Source organism: Pisolithus orientalis (assembly GCF_024613125.1).
Source record: "Pisolithus orientalis strain OTSU chromosome Unknown F5J12scaffold_26, whole genome shotgun sequence".
Taxonomy (NCBI): domain Eukaryota; kingdom Fungi; phylum Basidiomycota; class Agaricomycetes; order Boletales; family Pisolithaceae; genus Pisolithus; species Pisolithus orientalis.
This window is the reverse complement of record NW_026260807.1, coordinates 405557-418177: the sequence shown is the minus strand read 5'-3', so window position 1 is coordinate 418177 and position 12621 is coordinate 405557. Positions and strand designations below refer to the sequence as shown.

Below are 12621 nucleotides of genomic sequence, written 5' to 3'. Positions count from 1 at the left end.
ATATCAAAGACACCTCTCACAACCACCATGGTGGCATGAGCTACTGTACATGCCATACACTTGTATTCTAAGGTGTAAAACTAGGCCAAGCCCTCTATAGACTGTACATGAGTTCCAAAAAAATTTTCCACTCTGACTGTTTGAGTGATTTGACAACTACTTCTACTTCTGATTGCTGCCTGTTTGCTTGCACAATCTCTTTGCATCAGGAGATGGAACATCTGTGTCTGGCCTTTCTGACATGAGGTGACTTCCAGGTGCTCCCAGGGACACCCTGTTTCTCATTTGTGGATGCTGCATTGGTGGTCATGGATCCATTATTGTTGGACTTGGATGAGTATTTGGTCCCAGGTTGATGTCAATTCATGTCTGGCTCACTCAATTCTGACAGAGCCTGCTTAACCCACAGTACAAACTTGTTAGCCCTAACAGCTAATTCAACATGACTGAACTTGCCTTGTGTGTGTGCTTCAAGGCAGATTTCAGCTTTCCACCTTTTTTTCTGCTCATTGACCCCTCCTCAGTTGGGTGGTCAGTGAAAGGAATGCTCTCCAATCCATCTTCATCTGTGTATTCTGGGTGGTCCCATAGTTCAGTTGTGTACTTGCTCCCTGAGTGTGGATCAGGGTTTGCTGCAAATACAAGTTACAGCAGGAAGCTCACTATTCAGGGATGTTGCCAATTTCTTTGTTTACCCTTGCCCTTGACATTTTTCCTTCCAGGATTCTTTTTGCATTTGGGGGCAGGTGTCTTTTGGTATTTCTGCTGCCTCACAACCTTGAGGGGCACCAAAGTTCTATCCACTGGTGGCTGCAGCTTGCCAGATCAATCAATCCATTTCTGAAATCCTAAAACATCATTTGGATGGGATTCCTGTCACTTGCACCAAAAGGACAGCAGCTGGGTAGCTGTTGTTGTCCACATGTGACTTGGGTTGCAGTCAAAGGTAAATCCTTCAGGAAGATGGCAGGCTGCTATCATTTCCACTTGATGATGACTGAAACTCTTGAACAGCACTGCTGATGAGGGATTTTGCATGCTAATCCTGATAGCTCTCATCAGAGATTGAGGACACTAAATAATCTGGCCACTCATGGTAGTGAGCAGTCACAAATCTGTGAACCATTTTTTGTAGTTGGTCCCAGCTAAGGCCCACAATTTCTCCTATCCAAATCCCTCCATTGGCATTTTTCACCAATTTCACCAAGTCAACCTTGCCTGTCCTTGTTGCTTTGGCCACTGTCTTTTTCTGAGCACATTCAGGACTTGACTCACCATTATGCTTGGGTGGTGTTCCTGGTTCCTCAAATGTTTCCCCAAGGTACTCTTGCCAGCTTCCTTCCAGTGTGCAGACATCATTGAAGGGGATCCCATCTGCAATTTCATTATTGAAGTCCATACTGTCATGGCATGAGTCTTACCTATGCCTAGAGGAGAATATGGTGGACTCACATGCATGCCTGTATAGTTCCCTCCTCATTTTTCCACCCAGCCATACACACTATGCACATTCTGCAATACCTCCACATCTCCATCACAAAGTTTCAGACATACTTGTACCCATACTTGGCTGCCTTCCTGGGAACCAGGATAAATTGAAGACTGGGAAGTTGACTTCATACAATTGCACCTTGCTTTTGTCTCTGGCATGGGGCCTTCACACCCATTCCACCTTTCTGCTATATCTTCAGCTGCAGCTAATTGTTCCTCAGTCAGGTCATCCTGAATAAAAGCTGTCAATGCATTCTGATGCTGTTGGATCTGCTTGCTTCCATGGGTATTGCCTTCTTCTACTTTCATTTTTGCAAGCTTGACTGTCACTGCCACAGTCTTGTGACCTGAGATCACATGACAGATAGTCATGGAGCAGCATGGTTGACCAGTCACATGATCAGGCACCTCAGGTGACCAGAGAGGTCTGTCATGTGATCATATCAGTCACATGTAGGTGTGGACCTGGTGTCACATGACATCACATGACTTATATCATGTCCAAAGATCAACCAACCAAAATCTCTGGTTGCTGGGATATAACAGGATTGAAAACAGCCAGAAAACATCCCACCATGCATCCCTCACTGGGTGCATGCCACATTTAATACCTCACCTGGATTCCCCATGTCACTTAGTTAGAGTGGTGACATCACCTATGATGCAATCATAGATAAGCGATAAGCCTGCCCTAAAGTCATTGGGCATATATAAGGCTTGGATAGTCCACCAATGAGCTGCAGTGTAGTGAAATTCCTCAGTGCTGTGGATGAGCATGAAAATTTGGGCTTTCTGATCTGCAGTAATGTTTTTTGTTTTTATCCCTTCCACCTTTCCCTGCCATACTCAACTGTACTATGCCTCGCACAAGCTCTCTTCCCCTTTCTTTTAGGTCTCCCTGCCACAGCTCCTCCCTTGGGAAGGCTGAGGTGACTGCAGCCCTCATCAACCTTGACTTGGGCTCACAGTTGGGCCTTGCACCCATTGCCGAAGAGGTGGGTTAGGGTCCTTCGACCCCAGGCCCCTCTCGAAGGCACTTGCATCGAGCCCCACTCAAGCTGGCCACAAAGTTTTGTGGCTGGATGCCCCAGGACTTAGTGGATGGCAATGTCCAACTTTGTTCAGGAGCTGTGGCAGAAGCCTCATCAGTCACACAAGTGATTGACTTGCTTCCAGTGGAGCACCAGTCATCGCTCTGCCCCAAGTTCTTCAGGATTGTGGATACTGCAACGAAATGCAAGTTAGTAGCCAACCAACTCAACCACCTTTGTGTTGACAAGATTGCTGGTCACATTCCCAACTTCTTACATAGCTGTAAGCCACCCACTGTCCAGTTCTCTAAACAGGCTCAGACTGCTCTCCCCAACCTTGGTGAGGCCATTGTCAAAGGCCATAAGCAGTACCTTCTGGAACTGCTTGACACCATCATTATGGAGAAGGAAAAAGAGGAGTGCCAACTACAGGCCAGTCTTAACATCATTGCCATTACTAATCGACTCTATGAGTCCATCACCATGGTGTACAATGACCTTAAAAAGTCATCTTTGGTCCCCAAGGACCCAAAGAAGATGTTAAATGAGGCACTGGAGGCTATGGATGAAGATGAGGATCTCATCCCCGCCCCCCACATCCAAGCTATCTATAACTCCCTCATTCACAAGATTCCCAATCTTGTCGCCTGCATCATTGTACTTGCCCATGCTCGCATCATCACTGAGGAAATCAAACGCAAAAAGAAGAAGGAATTAAAAGATGTAGCCACCACAACTGCTGGGGAATTTGTCCCCAATAAATCCAGCATTGCTAAGATGGTCGCCACTCAGGTGAAAAGGCAGTTGAATGCGAAGGTAAGAGAGTCAGGTTTTACCCAGACAAGAAACTCATACTGATTAAGGTCCCAAACCTGACAAGGGCGCCAAGTGAGGCAAGAAGAAGAAAGACACTTCTGGCAAGTCCAAAGCCAAGAAGAAGAAATCTTCGAAGAAAAATTCCAACAAGCAGTCAACAGCCTTGGACTCGAAAAAGGTGAAGTCAAAGAAGTCCAAGAATGCCAAGCACTCCAAGGGCAAAGGCAAAGAGAAATCTTCATAGACAATGCCTTCGACTACCTGGAACAAGTGAGTACTGGTATGATTCGTTTTGAGAATCCAAGTACTTATCCTGACTGGCTGGTAGATATACCTCCTTTTTGTGCTGTCATGATTATTGTATGAACTTTATGTCCCATAGACATATTAGCAAATAGTCTACTACTACACCATGTACATGTTGGTCTGGATGTTCTGCAAGGACTGGAAGATCTTCTGGTCTTATATACACTATCTTTTGGGTGGAAGTTCCTCCTTCCCACTTTCCCAAACACCAGTTTATTATATGATGCTTGGATGAATTTAAAAGAATGCCTGAGATGGCAATTCTACCATCTAGAAAATTCAATGAGCAATGAGAACCCTGTGAGAGATGTCTATGAACCAGACTACGATTTAAGGATGCAGGCTGCACCCTTTAATATTGAGGAAAATGAAAATCCCATGCTTGAATGGTGTCTAAGGGAGGGAGACAGTTTTGTTACACAACAGTGCTGTGCCATAACCCCTAAGACTTGGTCACCCACCAAGCTTCTGGTTTCAATCCAAAACATCAAGCAGTGGCTTCTATGCCACAAGTTAATGGTCCTACCCATGGACAAAAATCTGGGATGCTCTGTGGTCACAGTAAAATGGTTTGAACAACAGATGCTAGACTTACTGGAGAAGGAAAACTCCAGTTATGTTGAGCTTGATATTGATACCTCCTTGGAGATGATCGGTAGAGATATCAGAATGCTTTGGGGATTATGAGATGAAATCACCCAACAACTCCCTGAGTATAGACAACTTGGGACATTCCTTACCCAACACATACCCCCCTGTAAAAGGGGCGATGAGTTTATTCCTCGTGACATCTGGTTAAGGATGGTCAAGCTGCCACAATTCTATGGAATTCCTAAGATCCATAAGAATCCTGTAAAAATGTGCCCTATAGCACCATGTCATTCGGATCTTAGGAATCCAATGTCGAAATTAGTCTCTAAAATCCTAAAGCCTTTCATAGAAGCATCACCATACATTTGCCAGGGAACTAAACAGTTGGCCCAGGTATTCAGTATGACTAATCTACCAAAGAATGAAACCCTGTGGATAGTCACAGGTGATATAGTTGCTTACTACCCAAATATTGACCCAGGTAGGGCAGTAGAAGAAATTTCTCTCCTGACTAACCCAACCTCTGAGGCCTGGCCCCTCCCTTATCCAGAGGATTCACTAGTCCCCAAGTTGGGAACTGAACTATGGGAGGATATCCTACAGTTTGGTACCACTGGCCTCCAAGTCAAATTCCACAATTATCGATACTTACAGGTTGCTGGAATTGCTATGGGTGTTGCCATGTCCCCTGACATCGCTAACCTATATGTGGCTAAATCTGACTTTATCTGTGGATGCAACTGGGATGTTTTGTTTCTATGAAGATTCATAGATGACATCTTTATGATCATCTGCACTGACTCCGCAGAAGATGCACTATACTTAACTACTCATACATGGTACCTAAGAGGTTGTGAAATAGACTGGGCCCTGGCTCAATGGCATTGCATCTTTCTTGACATGCAAGTCTGGTTGAATGACAAAAACCGGATCCAATGGAAGCCATACCAGAAACCTAATAACCACCTTGAATGAATCCCCTGGGACTCCAGCCACCCCCTTGATGTAAAACAAGGCACCTTCATTGGGGAATTGTCCCATCTAGCTGTGTTGTCCAGTAACATAGAGTACTACTTGGATGCAGTTAAATTCTTGACTGACCTATACATGAGTAGAGGGTACCCAGCCAGAGTGATACAAACTTGGGTGAAAAAGAACTGTACTGATCACTGGCATAAGTGCTTTGCTGAAAAGGGAGAACCTGAAATGGTGATCACCTTGAAAACCCAGTTCAATCCAATGTGGGATGAGTTCAATATACATGACCTTAAAAGTCAAATGCTGTTCCCAATTAAAAATGTACATGATTTTTGGGTAAGTGGTGATTTAGCCTGTCATGATGCACCGCTGCAACTCCCAACTCACCTACCAATTCTGTTTGAACAGCCTCCATTGGCAGATCTCCTTTTTCGGACCCCTGATCAGGTCTTGATCCACCGATGTGCCTTCTTTCTGGATGCAGATGGCCTCGAGGAAAGAGATCCCTGGTTGTTTGATCTAGGCGCAGCACTATTCAACGAAGCTAAATGGGTCATATCTAGAAAATGTACTCATAATCTAGGCAACCTCGCCATGGTCTGGAACAAGGAACGATTAAACCTTATCTCTAGATGTTATAATCCTATGCTGTCAGCACAGGATTTACTAGAAGAACATGATAGGGTTCATCTCCTTCAAATTGAAAATCGTACATGTGCTATGCGTGAGGCAGAGCTGATTCTAGAAGAATGCAGCTTAAACTCTATGTTGGCCATGACCAGCCTGAGAATAGATCTAGGGTTTATAGTTGCTGATCAAGAAACACACGATGTCCTTGAGGAATGGGGATATTCCTGGATAACCGCAGCAGAACCCTGAGGGAATAATCCAGTTTCACAAACCATTTCAAAATCAAACCCTAATTTGACAACCTGTGGGAGTCACAGGGACGGTGATCATGAGTGGTGTATGCGCTCTTAATCCTATTGGATGGTCACTAACTGCCTTCTCATGCATGTATTGTCTAAGCCTAACTTAGTTAGAGTGGTGACATCACCTATGACACAATCATAGATAAGCATTAAGCCTGCCCTAAAGTCATTGGGCATATATGAGGCTTGGATAGTCCACCAATGAGCTGCAGTGTAGTGAAATTCCTTGGTGCTCTGGACAAGCATGAAAATTTGGGCTTTCTGATCTGCAGTAATGTTTTTTGTTTTTATCCCTTCCAGCCCATTGAAGGGATAAGGCACCAGTTGGAAAATATGGGCAGGCCCATCACTAATACGGTGGATGATATGATGCCCAATTGACAGGCCTGTCCAAGGGATGTTCTACCCATCTAATCTTATGGGCAGGCCTGTCAGGAAAATATCAGATGATGTTATGTACACCCAAGAGCAGGTCATCTCCATCCAGAGCAGATGGTCATAGTCTTTGGGGTTTAGCAGGTCCAGCTCAAACCAAGCTGGGGCCCTACCCTTCAGGTAGGACTGAGCAAAGGTAACCTTTGCTCTGTCGGAGTGGATGGCATGGGGGTGGTCTTGGAAGTTCAACTCACATTGAATGAGGAACTCATGGAGTTTTTGACAGTTGGAGCCATTGAAGGTGTCAGGCTCATGGACCTTGGTTTTCAGAGTGGAGTCCCCAGTGCATGAACTCAGCTGGGCTTTCAGGGATATCCTCATCACCACTGTCCCCACCATCAGGACCACCATCAGGATTGGGCTTGGGTCCATCATCTCAGTTACAAGGTGATGGAGTATGGAAGACTGTCAGATGGAGGTCAGAATGACCAGCTTGCAAAGCACTTTCACCTTCAGCACAAGAGCAGCATTGAGCAGAAAAGGATTGAAACTGTTCAGTGGCTGAAGGGAGGTGATATGGATTAGCAGCACTGCAGCAAGGTTGTTGGCAACCTCTCTTTGGGATTGAGCTTGAGTTCTCATAATGGCATATGTTTTTCAGAGGACAGAAAATGAGATTGCACAAGTGTGAGTATGAATATACTGTCAAGTCTGGGCCTACTCTGGCCAACTCTGATGCTAGACAGGGTCTGGGGAGAGGTGCAGAAGCAAGTCTGACACCAATGAACAGAACTCTGAATAGTGGAGGACTGGCAGGAACAAAGTCTGCCAAGGGAGAAGCAGAGTGGAGTGAGGGCATAGATAAATTAACAGTTGAACATGCTCATCATCACCCCTCATGCTTCTATTGATCACCTGCCACTGTTAGTTCAGGCTATAGTGTCATTTTGATGTGTCAAAGTGTGATAATTGTAGCATTACTGTGACACAAGACTGCCTAACTCCCTTATACCAGTAGTGAGGCATCAATATACTAGTAGTCCAGATCTGAGATCTGCCCACCCCCCCCTCCCCTTGGCCATTTCTCCCCACAAATCCCCATAGTTTATTTTCATCACTCCTTGGCATTTTATGTAATTACATAAGCATAAAAAAGCGCAGCTGCTGCTCCCAAAACATGTCCTCATTTGGCATGTGCCTGATATTCAACATTCCCACACACTACCCTCATTGCCCCCCAGCCTCCCCTTCCTTCCTGGGCTCTGTCCCTGCCCTGTAGGCATTGTATATGATAGTTAGATGTACTATAAGTGTATCAGACCATAAATGAATGCTTTTTTGCCCATCCTAATTAGCCTAAATGCACATAGTGTAGTCATGCTTAGTCACAACATATGGGTAGCCTGCATGCCAAATTAACACTACTCATATAAAGCTCAGTGTGGGCCCATCAAATTAATTAAGCCATGACACATAAACAGGCCTGAGGACCTGGAGTGATGGCAACATAAGAGCAAGCCCATGACAGAGCTGTCACAACTATGTGCAGGCCCTTCTGGCATTTGGGGGATGCAGTGGTGCAACAAACTGATGGGCCCATCACAAATGACACAGGAACAAATAGATGGGCCCATTGATGGTTCGATCAGCCAGATCAGAACATATGTACTGGCCCATCCAGCATATTGCAGATGGTGTTACATCAAATGGATGGGCCTGTGGATGATATCACTGATGATGCTGCATCAGCTGGACAGCCCATCAGACATATTATGGATTATGGCACATGATATGGACAGACCTATTGCCATGCCATGGATAATGCAGAATAAAATAGATGGGACAGTCAAGAATGTGATCAGGCAGATGAACAGATAGCAACAGGCCCATCATCATATCATGGATGGCATTGAATCAAATGAAAGGGCCCAGTGATGGTATGATCTGGCAGATCAATGCATAAGGACAGGCCCATCGATAGTATCATTGGATCATCAGGCAGGCAACGCATAAGGATGGGGCTGTTATGTTTCACCCTTGTTTTCACTTCCTTCACTGTATGATTACCTCATCTTCATTCCACCAGACTTCTTTTCCTTTTCAAGCCATCTTCTCTCTGATCCAATGGCTCTCTGTTTCCACAACTGGCACTTCTTTCTCTTTACATGCTTGGGATGTGTGTCACTGTTATTCAACCAATAGCATAGTTACCTCATTACATGCAGAAGCCTCATGGTCTGTTCCTTTGTAGTATTTAGCCAGCTGGCTCAAGTCCTGGAATCCCAGACTTGAGCTGCGCAATCATATGCAGTGTTCTCAGAACTTTGCCCTCAGTGTCCCTTACCAGGACCACTAATTCAGGCATTGCCTAAATCCTCTGTCATTTACAGAGGTTACTGCAGCCATTGCTCTGTAGAAACCCCTTAGTCTGCAGCTGAGCTATCCTTATGCCTTGACTTCAGTCTTAGCATAACAGGGGCCATCACCAGGTGGTAGATAAGGTCACATAGAATGAACAGGACCATCAAGGGTATGATTGGGCATAGCAACACATACAAATGGGCCTGCCTATCATATACATAGATGGGCCTCTTACTAAGGCATGGATAATGTCACATCAAATGGACAGGCCTGTTGAGAGTATGATCAGGCTTAGCAACACATATGCACAGGCCCATCTGTCATTTCCATCCATTATGATGCATCATATAGACAGGCCCATTACTAAGGCACAGATAATGTTGCATCAAATGGATGGGCCCATCAAGAGTATCATCAAGCATAGCAATATATACATACACAGAGGCCCATCCATCATATCTGTGCATTATGACCCATCATATACAGTGAGGGACAAAAGCATTGCAATGTTTGTGAGGTGTGAATTGCTGCTGATGTAACTTGGGCTATTCTGCACAGATAATCATGATACATACAGCATTGGAAAGGGGTGACACTAGCTTTCCAGAGCACTAAGGCTCAGTCCAAACAAAGCAATACATGCTGAGATACACCCTATTCTTTCCAAAAGGTGCATTGCAATGCTTTTGTCCCTGACTGGTGAAATAGTGAAAAGTGACCTTTTGATGGGATTGAGGGCATGAAGGATGGGAAAATATGATTACATAATAGACCACATGGTCTTCCAGATGATTTGTCAGCATGTAAACAATGACAAACATTGGACTTGTACCATTAACCCTCCCTCTTTTACCACAACTCATGAAATCATCTCTCTAGCTCACATGGTCATTTTGTCAAGGAATTCTTATCAAATATTGGTGGCCACCACAGTGCCATCAGTATAACATGCTCTCAGAACCATCAGTCCCTTAAAAAACCTGCTGTCAGTCATTCCCTGGACTGTTTCCCCCCCCATTCCTGATGTGTTCTGGGACTAATCAGTACTTGGAAGGCTGAAAATGTTATGGAGGTCAATCTGGCACTTCAGAACATGATGTACAAACCAGTCCCCTCTCAACCAATGCATTTCTGGCACAGGAACACTAGTATGGAAGTTGGGATGAGACAAAACCTCCTTGTGCTCTGAGCACCATAAGAGGGTTCACTAGATCTTGCTCTGATCTGAACTGTAGATGACTGGGGAAGGATTATTTGGTCATATGTGACCACAGGCAATATTCATGGCCAGATGGAAGCACAGGATTCTGCTCCATGGTAGTTCAATAGCATATCCTTCTGATGACACCCAGGGGTAAAGAGGATGTTGTCTTGCCCTAACTTCCATACCACTGTCCCTGTGCCAGAAATGCATTGGTTGAGAGGGGACTGGTTTGTACATCATGTTCTGAAGTGCCAGATTGACCTCCATAACATTTTCAGCCTTCCAAGTACTGATTAGTCCCAGAACACATCAGGAATGGGGGGGAAACAGTCCAGGGAATGACTGACAGCAGGTTTTTTAAGGGACTGATGGTTCTGAGAGCATGTTATACTGATGGCACTGTGGTGGCCAAGTCTGCTCTGTAAATACAGTGCAAAGTAATGAAGGCATCTCTCACCATATGGAGTGCTGATTCCTCAAAGAACTCCCCATTCCAGTGCTGCACTCTGTGAAAAAGCAAGCATTGGTGAGTCATCCTACAGCATTCCCTGCAGAACATGGGCTGGTGCAAGCAATCTGCACATCTCTACAACCCTTCTGTTCCACAACTTATGCAGTTCCATGGGTCAGGAGGTGCTTCCAGCTCCAAAAGGACCCTCATGAACTTCTCTTTGTATGGAAGCCATTCCCAGATGTAATCATTCTGTGTCTGAGAATGGAAATGAGCTCAGGTTCTTGCATGAAGGATCCCTTGGTACCTTTTTTTGAGGTAACCATAATGGCTCTACAGGAGGAGCATTATTATCATATCCCATGTCAAGTGCATCTTCATCAGTATGCATGTGCTGTTTGGAAGGCAAGTGGGAGTGCTTGGATGGTGAACAGTGGGGTGAATGGACAGCAGAGGTGGCATTGGGTTGTGCAATTGTGATCTGCTCTGACTGCTGGTTGTCTGAGTTTTGACTTCTAATTGCTTGACCTGATGGCCAGGGACATGCCCAATCATTCTCATGTGCTTTCCTGCACTGCATTGTTGGGAACAAGATTGAATTCCCTATGAGAAGCTGTCTTGGTCAGGAGTTTTAGGGGTTGAGAGTGTCTTTTTGTTTTATTTATTTCTTTTGTTTTTCATGTTGGTACCACTGGACTTTGTGGCAAGCAGCCACATTGATGACTAAGCATGTGTGTTGTGTTCATGTGAGTTCAGTTTACCATCATTTTGGTGGGTTTTCAGAAGTCAATTTTATTACTTTGGGGAGTTCCCAAAGGGCCAGGAGGACTGGCAATAGGTTTAGTATAGCAGGCAGCAGTGCAGAGCTAAGTTTTCCTTTTAGTTCCCAATTTTTACACTTTTACTACACTTTGTTTCTCCAAAACAGGATCTCCCTTTTGGGTTGAGTGCATACTCACCCATTACTGACTAATTACTATTTCTAGGTTTATCCTTATACCGATTCCTACAGTGTTTGGCCATGGCTATGGTGTTGATGGTAAGTATGATTGAGTCAGTTGTGGGTAGGGATAATCTTAGATATCTTGCATAGAGCTTGATAGTCATTTCATGATCAATGATCCCAGTGTGATAGATCAAAGCTCTGGTATCAATGTGAAACTGATGCAGCTGACATAAACCTGTCCAGCACTAACCTTTTAGGGCTCAGAGTAGTCAATGGAATGAGTGTGATTGGCTCACCTCACCCATGATAGAATTAATGGCCACTGAAACCCCAACAATGAATGTGGATAGATTGTGCAAAGTCAATTAGCAAGGCAGGAGATGCAATCAGGAGACAATTTGAATGATGTCATGGATACCATAATGCCTTCCTTCAGGCTATTATAATATGTATTTTGCATTGAAAAGTGGCTGGATTGAGGTGGAAAGTTGCAGCCACCAGCAGAGGACAGCAGCATTCCCCTTCAGATTGTAAGGGACCAGCAATCCAGGTCCCACATGCCTGCAACTGCTTGAGCCCAATCCAAAGCCCCAGCTGGGAGGACTCAAAAGTCAGATTGGCAGGGAAATGGAAAAGGCAGAGCAAACACACTCCAGTGAAATGTCCACAGTAGTGACATGGATGACTTGGAACAGGCATCTCTGGTCGTCTTCACAGCTGCAGATGTGCCTGGACTGAGCCATGATCAGTGTGGCTGGGTCAGTAATGGAGGAAAGTCATCCCAACTGAAACATCTCCACTGAAGGAAGATAGCTGCAGACACTGAAACTGACCAAGATGATGACCTGCTGGATGATGGACAGCCACAGGCCAACCAGTATCATGAAGCAACTCCTTTCCTGTGCAAGACAGCTGCACAATTTGGCCTAATGATGAGCATTGGAAAGACACCTGCTGGGTGTGCAATAAAACTCCATTCCCTGGCAGGGCAATGAAAGAGGCCAATGTTTCATATGCTGATGAAGAAGCATCTGATTCTGATGAAGTTGATTGATCAGAAGCTCTAGGTGCAGCAGATGAATTACCAACACTTTCCAAACAGAGGCCAGGTCAGTTTCCATTTTATTGAAGGGCTATCA

General features: G+C 44.9%; 1 protein-coding gene across 1 annotated transcript; it reads left to right on the top strand.

Moving 5' to 3' along the window:
• Window positions 1–2348: 2348 nt before the first annotated feature.
• Window positions 2349–3582, top strand: F5J12DRAFT_894954 (uncharacterized protein; the record flags this gene model as incomplete). Its single annotated transcript, XM_051747789.1, has 3 exons — window positions 2349–2486; window positions 2550–3338; window positions 3421–3582. 3 exons carry the CDS (start codon window positions 2349–2351, stop codon window positions 3580–3582), a joined length of 1089 nt encoding a protein of 362 aa, XP_051597857.1.
• Window positions 3583–12621: the final 9039 nt, after the last annotated feature.